Source organism: Pecten maximus, chromosome 14 (assembly GCF_902652985.1).
Source record: "Pecten maximus chromosome 14, xPecMax1.1, whole genome shotgun sequence".
Lineage (NCBI taxonomy): Eukaryota > Metazoa > Mollusca > Bivalvia > Pectinida > Pectinidae > Pecten > Pecten maximus.
The window spans coordinates 19327597-19347877 of NC_047028.1; the positions used below are offsets into that span (position 1 = coordinate 19327597).

At 35.4% G+C, this 20281-nt stretch overlaps 2 protein-coding genes across 2 annotated transcripts; both read left to right on the forward strand.

Moving 5' to 3' along the window:
- The first annotated feature begins 1275 nt into the window (after positions 1-1275).
- LOC117341792 lies at positions 1276-8362 on the forward strand. The gene is made up of 5 exons (XM_033903655.1): positions 1276-1676; positions 4349-4538; positions 5357-5491; positions 7112-7159; positions 8222-8362. The coding sequence occupies exons 1-5, from the start codon at positions 1618-1620 to the stop codon at positions 8360-8362; spliced, it is 573 nt and encodes a 190-aa protein (XP_033759546.1). The 5' UTR covers positions 1276-1617.
- Positions 8363-8548: 186 nt separating this feature from the next.
- Positions 8549-18911, forward strand: LOC117342804 (medium-chain acyl-CoA ligase ACSF2, mitochondrial-like). Its single transcript, XM_033905061.1, has 13 exons — positions 8549-8693; positions 11833-11947; positions 12240-12332; positions 12458-12627; positions 13322-13413; positions 13872-13942; positions 14688-14792; positions 15180-15328; positions 15740-15887; positions 16522-16574; positions 16929-16986; positions 17324-17395; positions 18345-18911. The coding sequence occupies exons 3-13, from the start codon at positions 12285-12287 to the stop codon at positions 18420-18422; spliced, it is 1044 nt and encodes a 347-aa protein (XP_033760952.1). The 5' UTR covers positions 8549-8693; positions 11833-11947; positions 12240-12284; the 3' UTR covers positions 18423-18911.
- The last annotated feature ends 1370 nt before the right edge of the window (positions 18912-20281 follow it).

Below are 20281 nucleotides of genomic sequence, written 5' to 3' on the forward strand. Positions count from 1 at the left end.
AAACTTGAAACTTAACAGGTCATTCTTGTTGGACTATACAATTACCAATACAATATCAAATAAATTAAATAATAGTAATGAAAAATAAATAAATAGATAAATAAAACAACACTCACAGTAATGGCCATGACATTGACAAGAGTTGTCTTTCTCTAGCCCTGTTGTGACATAGACATGGAGGTTTGTGTTCATCCTGAATAGATGGGTAGATCACATCATGCATCGAAATGATTTGAAGGTAAACAAAATCCTTGAGGACACGACATGGAAGTAGCATATTTTAGATTCCAACGCGACAACAATATGTGATACAACAGAAAAATGTTTACACAAGCTGTTATTATGACGTGTAAACATGTACAATGTATATTGTATTACGGGTATTTTTTTTATATTAGCGAATCCATGGCCATGGTGAGTGTCGTTGATGACGCTTTGGAACTCCTGATTTAATTCTGATACTTTTTAAAGTATCTCTATAAATCGATTTTACATTAAGGTGTATTCAAAATATGAAAGAACATGTACAAATGTATGTCAAATCAATGGTTGATGATGATGATGATGATGATGATGATGATGATAATGATGATGGTGATGGTGGTGGTGGTGGTGGTGGTGGTGATGATGATGATGGTGGTGGTGGTGGTGGTGGTGGTGGTGATGGTGGTGGTGGTGATGATGATGATGATGGTGGTGGTGGTGATGGTGGTGGTGGTGATGGTGGTGGTGGTGGTGGTGGTGATGGTGGTGGTGGTGGTGGTGATGGTGGTGATGATGATGATGGTGGTGGTGGTGGTGGTGGTGGTGATGATGATGATGATGATGATGATGGTGATGGTGATGATGATGATGATGGTGGTGGTGGTGGTGGTGGTGGTGGTGGTGGTGATGATGATGGTGGTGGTGGTGGTGGTGGTGGTGATGGTGGTGATGATGATGATGATGATGATGATGGTGGTGGTGGTGTTGGTGGTGGTGGTGGTGATGATGATGATGATTGTTGTTGGTGGTGGTTGTGATGATGATGATGATGATGATGATGATGATGATGATGGTGGTGGTGGTGGTGGTGATGATGATGATGATGATGATGATGATGACAAAACACGTCTTCATGCACAAGTTGGCTTTATGAACACTTCTGTTACAGTATAAATAAACATTATTACGGAAAAGAAAATGTATTGTGTGCAATTAATTCAAGACTATCACATTACTTGTGATTTGCTGTAATAAGCTATAAGGGGTGGTGGTTGAGATGATGAGATACATGTACATGGGAGGTGGTACATGTACATGTAATACAGATACATGATTCCGCTTATACTTTCCTGTTTAAAGGCGCTATATATACATTCGTGTATCTGCTGTACAAGGTTTTGATGCAGTGGTAGTAATAATTGACCTAGAACACCTGGCTAGGTTGAAGGGATGATCAGTCTATCACACAATGGTTCGATATACCTGTTGACCTGCTGTTGACACGAAGATAACCACAGTGATATGTATTGGCAGTGACAGAGGAATGTGTACATCACGTGTCACCCAGTAACAATATATCTTAAATGAATTACCAAGGCAAAAGTGAAAAGTCACAGCGTTGCGATATAACTGATGATTAAAATGGATGTTAATGTGGATCAGATCGGCGATAATTCCTCGGCGAATTCTAGGTAAGTACCATGCTCTTTGTCAAAATTAAAACATGTGCGCGTTTATAAGGGAAGTATTGTCTGTACTGTTGATTATAGGCTAGTATATTGTGATGTGGTCGCTGTGACCCACATTTCCAAGGTCAAATTTGTAGAAAGTTCAGCGAAATCATAACCTTGTATTTCCCCATATACTAATTTCTATGTTGTCATTAACACTTTGACTTAATGCAGTCAAAAAACATCTGTTTTCTTCAGATGTCTGTAATCACATGTATAATTTAATATGACTTATTGCGTAGAGTAAACGTAACCTTTTACCTATAAAGTAACGTGGTAAACTCCGTAGTAGGTTCGAGATATATTTCCCCATCCTGATAAAGAGGAGATGAGTAGACCCTACTTAACTCAAAGTAAACCATGGATTAAGTAAGGAAAAACATTTTATAAAATATACCCAGTTATCTCGAATAATCAGAATATCTCGAAGTTTCCCGCGATGCCGCTCGAAGTTTCCCGCGATGCCACCCGAAGTTTCCGGCGATGCCACTCTAGGTTTCCGGCGATGCCATTCGAAGTTTCCCGCGATGCCACTCGAAGTTACCCGTGATGCCACTCGAAGTTTCCCGTGATGCCACTCGAAGTTTCCAGCGATGCCACTCGAAGTTTCCCGCTATGCCACCCGAAATTTCCCGCAATGCCACTCGAGGTTTCCCGCGATGCCACTGACTTCGGCCTGACGTGGTTTGATCGTTTAGTTGATTTAGGTGTACTTTATCATATTAAGGGCGGTGTTATTTACATCACATATTTTTTATGTGAAGTGCATTATTTACAGATGATAATAATTCACGATAAGATGTGTTAAATGTGGGATAACGTGTGTACGTGGAAACCATCATTGTGTCAGTATTTTATATTGACAATCAGTGCGAGATAACAAGATAATTTGTCATACTCGAAAATATAAGCTAAAGCATTTGATTGGCAAATGACCCCGCTATGATGTTCTGTATTCTGATTTCACGGGTAATTTGAAGTCACGCGCAGGTAACATACAGTCGCGTGCAAATATAATTTCAACAGCAATGGCGGAATCTGCTGACTTAACAAGCTTTTTCTTGAATAAAAGGATAATTTTGGTAATTTTATCATAATGCATATGTAGTTATCATAAAAGTAGATTTTGCAGTATGACGTATTCGTTATTTAGGTTTAAGAAAGGTATATTTATTATTTAGGTTTAAGATATGTATATTCATTATTTAGGTTTAAGACAGGTATATTTATTATTGAGGTTTTAGACAGGTATATTTATTATTTAGGTTTTAGACAGGAATATTTATTATTTAGGTTTTAGACAGGTATATTTATTATTTAGGTTTTAGACAGGTATATTCATTATTTAGATTTTAGGCAGGTATATTTATTATTAAGGTTTTAGACAGGTATATTTATTATTTAGGTTCAAGACATATATATTTATTATTTAGGTTTGAGACAGGTAATATGATAGACTATGATTGTATATTACCTGTCTATATATCATATTTCCAGACTCGAATAAAAAATATGATGAGACCATACAACCTACCTAAAACCTAAATAACTGGTAAATATAGATAAATGAGAAAAATTATGTCGTTATATCAATGATGATTATTGGATGGTAATACTTTGACATTTCTTTAATTTCAGGATGCAGTTTGCCCTTTCTCGACCATGAAATGTCTATAGTCAAATGCATCCGCATTCAAATGCAATATTTTTCAGCAAATAAAGAATTTGTCCGAGTTAGTGATGCGTTGTCTCTTTGTCTTGCGGTGAAATATGATTGTTCATTGTATATGACATATAATTGTACTTCACAGATGGCAGTAGTGTGTCAGTGATCATGAGTTGTTGACTTATAAATAAGATAACATTAGTTTTTGACCTGTAGACCTTGAACAGAGATATGTATGTACTGTTCGAATGTGTCCATACGTCATGTACATGTTACTAACAACTGTACATGTTTCATTACAAACTCATGCTAATAACTATACATATACAGGACATTTGTAAAATGCAAGCAATGTTTTGTCTAAAAATACTCGTGATGCACTTTATATCTGACACCAAGTTTACCTTAGTCGACCACAATATAACAGCTTTCCCTCCAAACGGAATGACTTACTACCCTAGGTGTTCTCTCTAAGTAACAGGGGCGATGCCAGCTGGCAGTCTCGGTTGACCAGCATGGATACATTTGAACACTTTATCCGAGTGTCATCATGGTTTCATTTCCATACCTTCCCTTGTTGACCTATTTAATACTCCCCTGATCTTCATCCGAAAAGGTGAACGCACACGGTACATTTCTTACCGCCTGGGACACCTTTACTTCTTAGTTTTATTAAATTACTAATATGATTACTGTTTCTAATTAATTTCAAGTTTTTGTTTATATTATACATGCTGTTGTAATTGTGAATACGCGTTTGCATTGAAGATGTAGTGAGTTACAAATGAAAGTTGTGTTTAAGTATAGGTATGAATACTGAATATAATTATGAAAGAAGCATTTAATAGTACATGTATCTGTGCATCAATGATCAATTCAATGCCAATTTATGTCTCGCTGGTCAACAATTAGTAATTAGTCTAGTCCTTTCGCTCAAATTTAATGAACTTTAAATTATCGTTGACAGCAGAGAATGTTTGCCTTCGGAACGCCCCCTGACACGAAGTTACTATCATGGAATATGTGGAACACCTCTAACCAACCAGTCGCTGTTTGCTGGACTGGAGTCTGCAGCCCAGCAAGCACCACCTGATCATGTGGCTTTGAAAGTACCAGAGTTTCGTCAGGAATACACACTCAAATATATTTTCGAAAGGGTGTGTATAAGAAAATAGATTTTTGTTTGCTAAATTGATATTGAATTATCAAATCTGTCCGTTCAGAATCGCTTTAAAGAAAAACTACCAATGTCTTTCTAAAACGTCATATGCTCTTTCAGCTAAGAGTCTGAGAAAGAGAAAAGCAGTCATCTTGGAACTGGCAATGGAAGCAACCGCTATATCTCAAAAAATTCCCCCAATGATCTTCCTTAAATTTCTGATAATGTGTATCTCTTTGTCACGAGTTGTGAACTATTCATCTTGAAACTGACGTTCAAACAAAATAGCAACAGAGGTTTAGTGGAATACTACTACATGTATATCAAACTGCAACGATATTTGTCAAATTCCATGTGTTGGTTCCCATTGGTCACTAGCTCTATATTGTTCAGTTGATCAGTATAAGAAAATGACCGATCAGTGAACCTGCTTGGATTTTGATATTTGACGATTGCTATTACAATTCAATTAAATGATCGTTTATGCATGCTCAGTATCGAGACGTGTTGAAAATCAAACTGCCATATTGACAGGTAAACTTTGTTACGGCTCTTTCATGCTTAAACATATTTCATCGTTTTATGTTTTTGGTTTGTTACTTTTATGCTACAGTCCTGTTCTTTGTTACAAAACATAAACAAAAAGTCATTGTTTTATTTTTTTTTTAGTTTGTTTTGTGATTTCGTAATATCTATTAATAGATTTGTTTATAAATAAACAGGATATACAGGAAAAAACAGTCTTCAGTTGTATTCACCCTTGGTAAGACTAACAATGCCAATACTCAATTAACACAGCTGGATTAATTTCACCAGGCAAACACGATATCCAGGAGTTTGGTAGAAATGGGACTAAAGAGAGGTGACGTCGTCATGTTAAATGGTGTAGGAGATGGAGAGTATATGACGCTGTACTATGCTACTGTATCACTGGGTCTGCAGTTTTACGTTGTAAGTATCAGATAGTAGGAAACTATCATTTTAGGGATAAAATGGTTAATGGGGCATTCCTGTATTCGGACACCAAAAACGTGCAAACTTTCTATTGATAAAATCTATGCCCGAATGAGAATTATATGAGTTTTTGTGCCTACAAGTAATGAAAGTAACGCCTAAATGTGCAGAAAAAAATGGCGTTTCGTACACAATTACCGCCTGCCTTTGTGGTAATTAGTGACACTTAGGGTCGAATTGAGAATCTTTATGATGTAATACATTGAAACACTTTGGTTTCCTCTTGAGAGTAAAATAGTCGTATTAATTTGAAGATCATAACTTTTACTACTTGGAAAAAGTACACATTTCTCATTAAGTTTCATTTTGGCGACATACGCTTTATTAAAACGAAAGAATGTCCTCTAAAACGATGTGTATACTTAAAGTAAATAGTTTGTCTAATTTATATGCAAATATCTGCAAGCAAAATAATGCTTAATGTATTTATATATTATCTGTGTAAGACATCTATGTCTGCAAGCGAAAATTATATACATTTTCTACAACGTTAAAGCGATTGAAGTGAAAGTTGTTAACGTCATCATTGAACCTGAAAGCGACAAGCTACTAATGTTACTGCTGCAAAATAATTCTTCAACGGAAAAGCAGCTTAACATTCTAGTGAAGCATATTAGGGCCACTATAACAAAATTAAAGCGTACGTACGATTTACTAATTCGTACGAACGATTTATTAATTCATACGTACGGATTACTAATTCGTACGTACGATTTACTAATTCGTTCGTACGGGTTACTAATTCGTACGTACGATTTACTAATTCGTTCGTACGGATTATTAATTCGTACGTACGATTAACTAATCCGTACGTACGGATTACTACAATGTAATTCGTACGTACGATTTACTTATTCGTACGTACGATTTACTAATTCGTACGTACGAATTAGCAGAGACATATATAGATATTATGTCTCTGGAATTAGTACGAATTAGTAATCCGTACGTACGGATTAGTAAATCGTACGTACGAATTAGTAAATTGTACGTACGGATTAGTAAATCGTACGTACGATTTAATTTTTTTTATAGTGGCCCTAATACGCTTCCGTCACATTCATTGAAAATTGCCTACGTTATAAATCACCGTTAAGGAGAGTACTATTGAAATGCACGAAATAAATGCTGCTTATTGTTTATAGCATTAAAGCGACTACAACTTCATAATTTTATGCATTATGGTTTAATGTTTGAAAATTCAAAATTGTCTTTTTGATTTATTTACCTTAAAGCGACATAAACTGTGTAAAATTTTCATTTTATTCTCCGTTTTGAGATGTTTTTGATGAAAACAAAAATATTTGAAGCGTGAAAATAATCATTAATTTAAGGGTTAATACTTTCAACTTATGAAGTATGATACATGTACGTACAAGATAAAATATTACATGTATAATACACGTGGTGGGAAAAAGCTTTATAATTACTGTCAGGTGTATGATTTAAATGCAGTTAATTGTACAGTATATTAGAACCTAATGAATACGTGTATCTTTAATAATATTTGCCATATCCGACTTAAAGTGAGCTTAACATAATGGGTTTTTTTTTCAGCCCACCATGCGATACCCCTTTGAAAAGTTCTTTCCTGTCAGTTTAAAGGTAGGGAACCGTTTGACAGTTATATCAATGTATCGTATTTAACTAGGGATATATTGCTGCTGTTATACATTATGTTTCTGATCGCTATTGTAATCAATTAAATTTATGTTTATCAATACACTTAAAAACTATATCATGTTGCGTTGGGAAAAACTTCGAAATTTATTCTGTTTACTTTAGTATCCGGTGGTAACAGCCAAGGATCCAGAAGTTACATGGAACTCCTATGTTAAAACATTTTGAAAATATGTTTCGAAAAAGATGTACATTGTAGTCTCATTTTATTTTGAATATAATCCTCAATATAATTTTCAAACATAAAGCAACCAAGTAGCATGGACGTTTCTAGTTATTTTTTTTATTATGATTAAGATTCGGTTTATAAAATTGTTTGAAGTATATGTATGTGAGCAGCTTAAAAGCAAGAGATTCTGAAATTTCATCTGTATATTCCAATGTATTGATTTTCTTTTAATTAATGTTTTGATTATAATATTTCAGTTACTATATGACAGCTGCATTATGTTGATTTATGTTTAATATGATAGCTTTCCATTTTAACTTTAAACTTTGCGATATACCTTAATCTTTGTCACAAAAATCATATTCACATTATATGAAGAATTCTACATTGTATTTGATAATTGAAAGGCAGTAGTATAATATGTACGTGTTCAGTTATATAAAGACACCGTATGAGCGCGAGGATAAACAGATGCTATATATAAACTGGATATGATTTCTGTTCACGTGGTACCGTGACTTGGGGTCACTACTCTGTTTGTTTTGTTTTATCTAGCCGAGATAAATAATTAAAGTACATGTACATACAACACCAGATAAGATATATCCACCAGCGCTGTAACTGTAGGGGCGTGTGATTTCTTTTGTTATGCATGCTATTGTATTAATCTTTATTATGCATATAACGTCTTGACATTGTTTTGATATTTGTCCAATTTAACAACGATTCGTTGAAAATAAAACCTACCAGTCTGTTTAAACTTTATTATTTTACATATTCTACATAATCACTTTTAACTTTAACATTTTGCCTTTTAGACGAACCCGTCTGTGATATTTGTGGGAAGTCTTGTTATACCGACTGTTAAAGAATTGTTAAACGACATCGTACTGAACAAAAATGACGCAAGGTATTGGTATTGTCCCCGTTTAAGGTTAAAGTTTTACATTAAAGGGTAAATAAAGTGATCATTTTATCGAATAAATATATATACAAGATTTGTTTTAAAATGCATGGACCCTACATTGTCATGCCATGTCGATAATCCTCATGGAGTAAAAATAGCAAAAATCGATTAGACAAATAATGATATTATCACATTAATCATGTACTATTGTACCAAGAAACGGATTAAACGATTTTCGTCCACGTTATCCCCCCGTGTTCAATAAAATATATTTACCCGATACTAATTGTTCTAAAAAAAAAAAATCTTAACAATGTCTATATTCTTTGCAGACCGTCAAACCTGATAGGTGTGGTGTCTTTAGAAGAAAACTGTGAGTCCGGGTAAGATAGCTTAACACCTTAATTGATATCAGAACAATATAGATAAATAAGACTATACACAGTATTTCCTATGAATAAGACATTTATCTGTTGTAAAATGACGCTTCTATTACAAATAAAGGCGACTGTTATCATATCTTATAGACGTTTTTTATTGGGAAAGATTACCATTTTTTATTTTGATGAATTTAGGTTTTTGAAGAAAACTGTCTTTGTTCAAAAGTTTATGCTGTGGAGATGCATATTTTATGCTGATTGATGATATAAAAAGTTATAATTGTAGATATCTATCGCTTTCTGATAAATGACACATACACATTTTGATATCATAGCATAGGTATATGTATCGTACTTTGATTTATTAATAGAATCTATCGCTAGTTAGTGTGTGGGATAGAGAAATCGCAACCACGAAGGTTTAGATTTTTGTCCAGGACGAGGCTTGCCGAGTCCTGGACTAAAAATCTAAACCTGAGTGGTTGAGATTTCTCTATCCCACACAATAACTAGCGATTGATTATTTTTCTCACACTTGTGACAGAGTTTATATTGCATAAATTAGTATTTCCTGTAGCAATTAAACCATTTTAGATGTTGGCGCAGTAATACGTTCAGCACTACTTCCACTTCCTGTCTGTCGGTCAACTTCCTGTTGTCTGTCTGTCAACTTCCCGTTGTCTGTCTTCTGCTTCAGTTCATCATATTGTATTCTGAAATGGAAAAAAAACATTTAAGATTGGTGATTATGTGACTGTTGGTGCAGGTGGTAAGAAAGGAAAAATTGTAAACACTGAAAAACCCTTGGGTACATAACCATGTACAAAATACAACTGTTAGATGATGGAAATATTGTAAGTGCTGCCAGGCATGAACTGGTTAAAGGAATGCCCATGGATGAATTTTATTTTGGTTAAATATTTGGAGAGGAACTTGCAGACAAGTATGATCACTCTCTACTTCATGATATATTTGATACACCTACTCACACAGATAATGGTCATGCACAAATACAATCTGAGAATTCTGCGGCTACAGGTTCATCCCTACCCCCAGATCCTTCATTTCCAAATTCTGCCAAAACTGGTCAAGATTCCACTTCTAGATTTGTTCCTATTGATGATGGTGATGTGGAGAAATTTTTGAATGAAAATGAAAATAAAAACACAGCAAGAAAAACATTGAGCCATATAAAACTGTTGAAAACATTTCTGGAATCCAAAAATGAGGTTAGAGAACCCCAAAACATACCGCCTGAACAGCTTAATGAATATCTGTGTCAATTCATCATCTCTGTCAGACAAAAAGATGGTAAGGAGTATCAGCCGTCAGTATTGCGAGGAATGATTGGTTCTTTTGACCGCCATTTGAAACGACACAAGTATGAGTGTAACATAATTGGAGGGTTTCCTTTTTCTAAGACAAGGGATGCGTTGAAATCTAAGCAAAAGGACCTAAAAAAACAAGGGCTTGGAAATAAACCTAAAGCAGCTGACCCAATCACTCAAAAAGACATTGAACAATTTTACAGTGCTGGTCAACTTGGAAATGACCCTCTAGTTTAATCAATACCCTTTGGCTGAATAACACTTTGCATTTTGGCATGAGAGGTGGTGCTGAAGAGCACAGAGCCATGCGTTGGGGCGACTTGGAGCATAAATACGATCACAATTTGGGCTTAGAATATTTAACACATAACGAGAGACAGACAAAAACCAGAACCGGTGCTGACCTTACCAATATTCGTTATTCAAACCCAAAAATGTATGAACTACCCGACAAAAAAGACCGCTGTCCAGTCACGACTTACAAAAAATTCTCGGACAAACGACCAGCTGGTTTCAGTCAACCACATCATCCATTTTATCTAGCTGTGGTTACACATGTGGCCAATCCAACTGATGAGGAGAAATGGTTTTTAAGTGGACCTATTGGTGTAAACAAACTGAGATCTCTGATGTCAACAATGATAAAAAAATCAAACATGAATGACGAAGGCAAACGACTTACCAACACTAGCGCCAGAAAACATCTCTGTCAACTTCTGCTGGACAACAACGTGCCCGACACACAGGCTGTGCATTGGACCGGCCATAAAAACCCAAACTTGCTGAACAATTACAGAACTGTGTCTTCAGAAACTCAGTTGCATGTCTCGAACATGTTGTGTGGAATTACTCGCCCTTGCTTACCGAATGAACGGATATCCGGTCTCCAGTCGTCGACGCAGTCAAGCACAACGAAACACACTGTAAACACTAGTACTTCCAGCACGCTGAGATCTGTTTTTGACGGTGCCACGATTCACGGGGGCACTTTCAACGTTCATATTCATAACCATAGCCAAAAACGCCCAGCAAAACGAAGGAGACCAGCTTTAGTCTTCAGTGATAGCGATGACGACTTCCAGTGACCTATACATTGGTACATTGTATTTATTCTAACCACAGGGGCCGGTGATTTTAACGTTAACGTTAAGCTTATATTAGCGTGTTTCGGAGTACACAGGCTGACGTTTTCGCTTAAATTGATTTACCGGAAGAATTTCAATGTGTATATTGATGAAAATAAAATTCATTGTATTTATTAAACATTTTCTTTTTATGTTATTTGATTCCATGCAATTTATTTAAAATAACAGTTGAAAAAAAAACGAACTATATGTTTTTGAGGAAGAAAAAAATCCTTCGATTTCAAGAGATTGCTGCGGTTGCATTGTGACGTCATAGCACGAGCTGTCCCACCCTAGGTTGGGACAGGAATATCCCAACTAGTAAAACTACGGGAAAACTCTGTCACAAGTGTGAGAAAATATATTATTGTATCATAGATAAGTATCGTATTATGCTTAATAACAAAGTAGCATAGATACGAATCGTGTTATGAATTATAACATTGTGTAATAGATACATGTACGTATCGAGTTATTATCTATATCATTGTATTATGAATACATAGTGTATTATAATTTATAACATTGTAATTATTATAGATACAAACCGTATTATAATTTATAACATTGTATTATAGATACATGTCGTGTTATAATTTATAACATAATATTATCATACGTATCGTTTTATGATTCATAACATTGTATTATACATCGAATTATGATTTATAATATATTATTGTGTTGTAGATATCTGTCGTATTCTGATTTCCTGGGTTCCGGAGCTACTGTATCAGATGACACATTATCTGAAATAAGATCACACGTCAGCTGTGACGAATCGGCTATTATACTGACAACATCTGTACGTATGCACTACACATAATATGTGTTATGATGTGGATATCAAAATAAAATCATTCCATCGATTATATTTTTCATAAACCTGGTGCCATGATTCTACATTGCATTGTGCTATTTGTAACAACACTTTATGAAATGATATCGATATGATTATTTTAACTAAAATACTTCATAGTTTATATTAAATGGTAAAAGCTACTGTTAAAATTATATGATTTGATAATTCATTTTGTATCTGTGTCTTTTGAGTATACAGCAGAATTTGTCTGTATTTGTTTATTTATTTATTCCAGGGTACAACAGGAGATGTGAAGTTTGTTTGTCGCAGTCAATTCTATATGGTGAATTTTGCAAGATTTTACAACAGGCGAAAACCAAAACATTTGGTATGGAAACATTTCATTATCGTTCATCAAACTTGGCCTTCGTAGATTGGCCTTCGTATTTTGTCCAGGGGAAAGAATCCACTTCTCGTTCCGTATTAAACTTCACTCCGTGTGTTATTTTGCAGCCAGAAGTAGCTGGTGTTCGGAGCCCCGTCACAGACGACGGGATGTGTGTAATCAAATGTACCGAGGCGGTGTTTAAATGGCGGACGATGTACGCAGTGTTCGTGCCCTCGGATGTCGACTTCTACATGCGCGATATCAGTTCTTTTATGAAATGCATAGAACAGGAAAGGTAGGTTGTAACGACGTTTAAATGTTGATGAATTATAGATTTGCGTTTATTGCGTTATATTTACCATTGTATGGCACTGCCACTACATAACCCTACCAATTCAGTTGCGAGTTCACCAGCTTATGAACTGCCAACTGAAATTTGAATTTGAAAATTAAAAAAAAAAATTGCACGACAAATAAAAAATCGCAGATGGTAAATATAAGCATTGAACGGCTTTCAGTTGGCATTCATAGTCAATATGAATGCCAACTGAAAGCCGTTCAATGCTTAAATGAACGTCACTCTTTGAATGTTAAATGGATTCTATCATATTGTGTTAGGCTCCATTGTTTTATCATCAATGATTGTGTTAAGTGTAATTTCTGTTGATTTCTATGACACGCATTGTAGCGCCAATACATCAAGGCGATGACTTCTTTTAATTTGGGTATGGACAGATATTTGACTGTGCCAACAAAAGTACGTTTAAAGTGCTATTCGCCATGATCAGTAAAGTGCAGTCAAATCTCGTTATTTCAAAGTCAATGGGATCATGGACAAACTTATCCAGAAGAGTAGTCGAGGAAACCGAGTAGGAACTGAATGTTTACTTCGAATTAACAAAGTTTGACTGTTTATACATGTATTGCTAAAGACATGCGATATAATGAACATACAGATGCCATCAGTAAGATACACTTTATCACTGCAGATTAACATGGTATAGTGGATATCCATACGAAATCATTAAGATGTTGGACTCTCCAGATCTGAACCGTTATGACATTAGCTCACTCAGCGCTGGTAAACTCACTATCACAATCCATTAGGTTATAATGTAATTGATATATCAACTTTTAATTTCCACCCCACCCCTCGATATACCGTCATTTTTTGCGCCGTGCTGATTTTGATGGTATAACGTAGGTGACAATATAATGGGATTTAGTACGAAAGTCATACCCATGTGCATTAAGTCAACAATGAATGCATTTAAATCTGAACTCAGTGCTACATGTACATATTTATCATTAATTTATATTATTTGTATCTTTTAGGCACTAAGAATTTATAAATGATAGCCATACATTATATTTGTAAAAAGAACCGTCTTGTAACATGGCCCGGGAGTACAGCACATACGGCAAGAAATTAAAACTTGTTTAAGCCATATCATTGTAAGTTTCTGTTATATTAGATTTGATGTTGGTAATCCCACTATATATATGTTGATTATAATTTAAATTATGTATTTTCTACAGTTGTAGTTACCGGACAGAGCGTCAGTAGTCACAATCTTGAAAGGATCTTTGACCAATTTCCCGATACAATGGTAATAGTTATTTTTCCTGTATCTTCGTTGTTTCATCCCAGATTCTGTTGTTATGTCTTTTCGCTGCGGTTGTCTGCGCGTTTCCAGCGTGCTATGCCTCTGCATTTGTAATCTGTAACTATTGTTATGCGCTTCCTGCGGCTTTGTTGCTTGCTGTTGTTCGTTGCCCTTGTGTTGTTAGTCTGGTGTTTCCATTGTCCGTTTCCCCGGTATTTTGTCTGTTGTCTGGTGTTTCCATTGTCCGATTCCCTGTTATTTTTTCTGTTGTCTGGTGTTTCCATTGTCCGATTCCCTGTTATTTTTTCTGTTGTCTGGTGTTTCCATTGTCCGATTCCCTGTTATTTTTTTCTGTTGTCTGGTGTTTCCATTGTCCGATTCCCTGTTATTGTTCCTGTTGTCTGGTGTTTCCATTGTCCGATTCCCTGTTATTTTCTTCTGTTATCTGGTGTTTCCATTGTCCTTTTCCCCGGTATTGTGTCTGTTGTTGCTTTCTAATTCATTTTTTTTTCATTCCCTGTTATTGTCGTTGTTTGTAGATAAACTCTAATTATGTCGTTGTATGTTGTCTTTTCCTTTGGGTATTATCTTCATTTCCCCGTTTCCCCTTATGTTGTCTGCGTTCTCTCGTTATCCTTTCTGCATTTTCATGATAAAGTCTTTCTTTCACCTCCGAGATGTTAAAACAAGTTAATTTTAGACATTGACATTGTTTATAACATACATTAAAATCATTATTCTTCCTCAGAATGCATATGGTTCTACAGAGGTCCTGGCCACAATGACATCGACATTACACTCCACATTCGATCTAAAACGCAATTCTGTCGGATATCCTCTACCACATATGGAGGTTAGTGAAATTATTACGGAATACTTACACGACCTATAATGGAGACGTTCTTGATCGCGTCCACCATCCTGATTCATTATTGAAAGTACCGTGTATTTTTTATAAACAGTATGTGGGTATTTGTGGTCTTTATTAGTCCCTTATCCGTGAAACTGGATATCTAAAGGTTTTTTTCTCCGTCCGTCTTGTACGTATGTGCGTAAAGTTTATCTGTGCTCTAGAAGCTTCATTCCTTGAGGGAATTTGAAAATACATTATATAATGATACAGGATTATGGTATCTCGGTCAAGGTCGAGTTCCTGGGTGTTTGGGCCAAGGTTAATACCCAGTAAACTTGTTTATGTGTTGTTTGGGTATGTATGTGTCATTTCTCTTGTTGATTTCAGTTGAAGATTGTTGGTAAACACGGTGAGACTGTTCCTGTTGACAATCCCGGCGAGGTCTGTGTCCGCGGTTGGGCATCGTTCTTATGCTACTTCAATGATCCAAGAGCAACGGCTGCTGCCAAGGGCAACAGTAACTGGATTCATATGGGGTACATTTTAGGAGATACACATACACTGGAATATTAAGGACATATGCCACTACTATTATTCGTTAGATACTTTATAAAATAAAAACCAATAATAAAATATTACCCAAATCCAATATTACGGAATGTTTGTGTATCAATATCATAATACTGAATATTCTCAATGTTGTGATATTTTGAGTTTTGCTATAATCATTATTTCGAGATACAAATGTATACCTAAACAATGAAACACCACAGGTACGTGTGTAGGAATGCTGCGCGGCAATATATATATATTTTTATATGTAAATACATTAAAGGGCGACAACTCGAAGTAAGTATCCAAGTAGTTAACTATCTTATTCTCTAAAAAATCGATTTTTTAAGTATTCGAGGTGAGGCTTTGTTCATCTATTTTTGTAAATGTTTTAGTGACGTTGGAATGATGGATAAAACAGGTCACGTTAAACTACTGGGGCGGCTGGCTGAGTGTGTGACATTCAAACATATGGGCGAAAAGGTGTTCCCTTCTTTGATACTGGACACCGCGAGATCTCATCCAAAGGTCGAAACAGCTGTCGTAAGTTATGCCTCTAAACCTTACTGAATCACCATTTGACTGTCTACATAAAAAATACGAAGGAATAAAAATCGATACGGTGTCATAAAAAACGTCAGTACATATTTGTGCTTCTGGATAGTCAGTATATCGGAGGTGGTAGTCGTGAATATAAAGTTAGAGCGGAATCAATAAATTGACAAGCGAATATACAGCTACAGATGGATCAATAAAATGAACAGTGGTTTCAATGTTTGATGAACTTGAATTGTGTGTTTTATCAGAATGTGATGTTTTGTTATTCTATGGCCAAACAGAACAGCTAGTGTAATATCTATTCATTACATTTATCCCATTACATATTTACATTATTCTTAGAAAGTAATAAGTGCTGAGTTATAAAGTGTCGTTCGTCTTAAGCAACAAATCTAATAGGAATGAATTCATAATTATTATGGCTCATTTCGTAATCAAGGGGTCTGGTGATAATGGAGAGCTACTTTTGATTATTATATTTCCTGAATTAAGATATATATTGTTTTATATATGAACATATTTAATTTAAAAATGAAATTCGTTCGAATATTTTAATTTTAATGAATACCGTTCATGCTACCATAATAACTACTGTGGTGTTATCGGCTTATTCTTACAGGTCATTGGGATCCCTGATGATAGGTTAGGTGATGATGTCTGCCTCTTTGTTGAGTAAGTTGGACTCGAATTTAAAATTTGTATATAAATATATAAAATAATATATGATTAGTTTCAGCTGTTTGTTGACTCTAAGAACAAATTTAAAATATGTATATAAATAGTTTAAGCTGTTTGAACCTGTCACCTTCCTATCCTGTACCTATCAGTTAGATCCAAATCTGATCTAATTAACTTCATTGAATAAATTAAAGAAATAATTTTGTGTGTCATTTTATTCATTGAGAAATTCTAAAGTATCGGTGTAACTTACACTAATTCCATGTTCTATTCTTGCGCAACTTTAGTTTCTGTAAAATAAATTTAAAACATAAACTGGATATCAAAATATTTACATCTGTGTAACAGGTTAAAACATGAAGCTACACTAACGGAGGATGAGTTAGAGTCGTACTTTCAATCAAAGGTAATGACACCGATATGATGGTTCAACTTTACTAGCCTTATTTTCGTAAAACTCATAAAATTAAACACATACACTGTATATGTATATGCCATAGTCTTACGTAAACAGCTGTTATCTTTCGATATTTTTTATACGGTTCATTTTCATAAGATTATTACTCAATGTAAGTTTAATATTTTTTTTTCAATATATATGTGGCTTTTTGAAGACGTCATTACAGTATCGTGTCTCTTTTAACATACCTCAAGATGTCGATTGCAACTGAAATATATATAGATTAATGTATATGGATATGTTGATATTTATATCTCTGTTTCCCTTGTCACATTTGTATCAGCTGATGTTTCTACAGTGTCCACTCTACTACTTTGTGTTAGAAAAGCTACCCCGAATCGGTGCCCGTAATAAGGTAACCAGCCTAATTTCGATTTACTAGTATTTATTCATGTTTAATTACTTTCCTTTGATCATAACGATTATAGACTGACATGAGAATTTAAGGTCAAGTTCTTTTGATATTAAAACATAATTTATTATCCCAATAAACTAAAGTACACCGCCTGATCCTATATCTTAGTCTACTATCGATAAATGCTTATTTGTTGATGAATACTGTAAGCCGGACATAAAACGCAAAGAAATCTGTTCTGTGTCTATTTTTATATATTTACCATTGTATGGCACTGCCACTATATAACCCTACCAATTCAGTTGCGAGTTCACCAGCCTATGAACTGCCAACAGGAAGTGATATCTGCTACTGGTAAGCGCGGGAAATTTGAATTTGAAAATTTCAAAACAAAAATCGCATGACAAATAAAAAAATCGCAGATGGTAAATATAAGAATTGAACGGCTTTCAGTTGGCATTCATAGTCAATATGAATACCAACTGGACAGAGGCAAATTCAACATGAAGCGCTAGCGCGCTTCATGGAATTTGCCTCTGTCCAGTTGGCATTCATATTGACTATGAATGCCATCTGAAAGCCGTTCAATGCTTAAATGAACACGGTACGTGCGATAACAATAGAATTATACTAGTATACTATAGTACACCACGCAATTATCGCAATAGTCTAAACATTCTTGTTTTGTTTTTCGTTATTGTTTTTGTTTTTTGTTTCCTTGTTCTTTTTTGTACGGAGTTTAATGTCCACGCAAATCAGATAGAAAGGAAACCCAATGAGAGGTAGCAAACACCTGAGTGGAATTCACTTCTGACAGGGATCAAAGTTGACCGGTTTTCGTTTATTTTACCATTAATTAGTTAGTTAATCTTTTTTTTTGATTATTTTTTTTAATTTGATGCATAATATGTTTATGTTAGACTAATTACTACTTTGCGTTTGATTGTAGGTTCATATAGCAGAACTCAAGCAAATAGCTACTGAGCGGATCGCAACTGATAACAAGGAAGAACAGTGGAACAGATGAAGGCCTACTGATTGTGGACAACAAATTATTGGTCTACAAGGCGTCTTCAGACGATACAATATACACCCGATGTGTGGTATCCAGTATCTAGGAGTGCTTTTTGGGACTCTAATAATTGAGTCCTTGACTCGTGCTTTTTCATGTTGGAACTTGCTGTGAGTTTGAGTGCCCACTATATCTCTTAGTATAGGGGCTCATCAAATGTATAGAACTTGATTAGCCTAAAAATCCTACAACGATTACTAAATGAAGAATCATTGGAGTCCGGAGTTGCAAAGGCAACATCTGGCTGTGTACTTCCCATACAGATACATAAATATGACATGTTTTTTATTGATAATGTGTTAACGTTGACCAAATACCGAACATTCGAGACCGCACCATCCAACTTTGACTTTTTTATTTAAACGGGATAAGTAAGATATGTCTGCATTCGTACGTGTATGTATCATTATTTTTGTACATGTAAATTAAAAAACAAAAATGCAACGTTCCTCGTTTTATTTATGTTTCTAGTCTATGACGTTTTACCATTACCAGACAATGGCCCTGTCTGGCCTTCACCAGGGGGTCTTGACCAATTAAGGTCAATGTCAGATGCTGTGTAAATCAGAATATGACTAAGTTGATTCTGTCGCATTGCTGCTGTAAAACGTCATTTATTTCATCAGCAGTTGTGCCTGTCCATGGGTGAGTAAGTGACCCTGTTTGGCCTACACCAGGGTGCCTTGACCAAGGTCAATGTCAGCTGCTGGGTAAATCATCTCGCGGCGCATCTGAGAAAGGACACAACTCTCGAGGAAAAAAAGATAGCCAGGTCACTATGCTAGGATGACAGAACAGGGTGTCCATGGGTCATGTATTAGAGCTTATCTGGAAAGGAAACACACGGGCAGTGTACGGTGGTACCTGAACGCGGACGAGGGGACATTATACCCTCCATTGTATGAAGACTTCTCAAACATCATCTCTTTTTGTGACCTATGAACAAGTTTTTACTATAGTTTAGCTTCTGTGTGTGTATTAAACTTGCCATGAATTATCCTCTGACCATGTGTTGTTACTTTATTTTTCGTTACTGTCAAGAAAGCCAGAATGATATATAGATCAGACATTCATGTTGTTAAATGGAGAGAAAAAACAGGACAGCGTATTGCACAATATGTACTGAAAGGGGAAAGAAACGCGATTAGATTTCGAGAAATAAAGAAGTTGTAATAAGATGTAATAATGGTGCAATTAAATTTCAGGTAGATCTGACCTCTCCTCGATAAAACAATCATAGGCCGAACTCTGTAGTCAAAGTCGATTAGTTAACGTTGGCGCTGGGTGAGGAATGAAGCGTATCCCACAGGGTCAATACCCTGACCAATTAAATGCACAAAAGTGTCCTTGCAACCACTGCAGTTCATGGGGGTATACACGACACAGATGGGCCAAAAACGTTATTTATTTTGAAAGGGGTAGCTTTGGATCAATCAGAAATTTGACTTTCAATTACACCATAATTACATTCTATGACATCTTTTGATTTCCCGTAGTATATAATCCGTGCAATTTCTAAATGCGTTTCATTTTCCTTTCGGTATATTAAAGATGTTACAGTGCCGATAGCCTATACACGGTCACAAAACTGTATAAAAATTGGCCGACTTTTACTTTTACACCGACTTATACCGAGGCACCTCGGCCCGGCTGACATTGTGCAGGGCCGAGGTTTCCAATTACCTATAAAAAAAATTCTAATTAAAACCAAGAAATGAAAAAGAATAAAATAGTGCTGTCATTCTTGCTGCAAAATTGAATTACTCGAGTATTGAAACAGACAAAATAAAATACTCCAAGAACCAGAGTCAGAC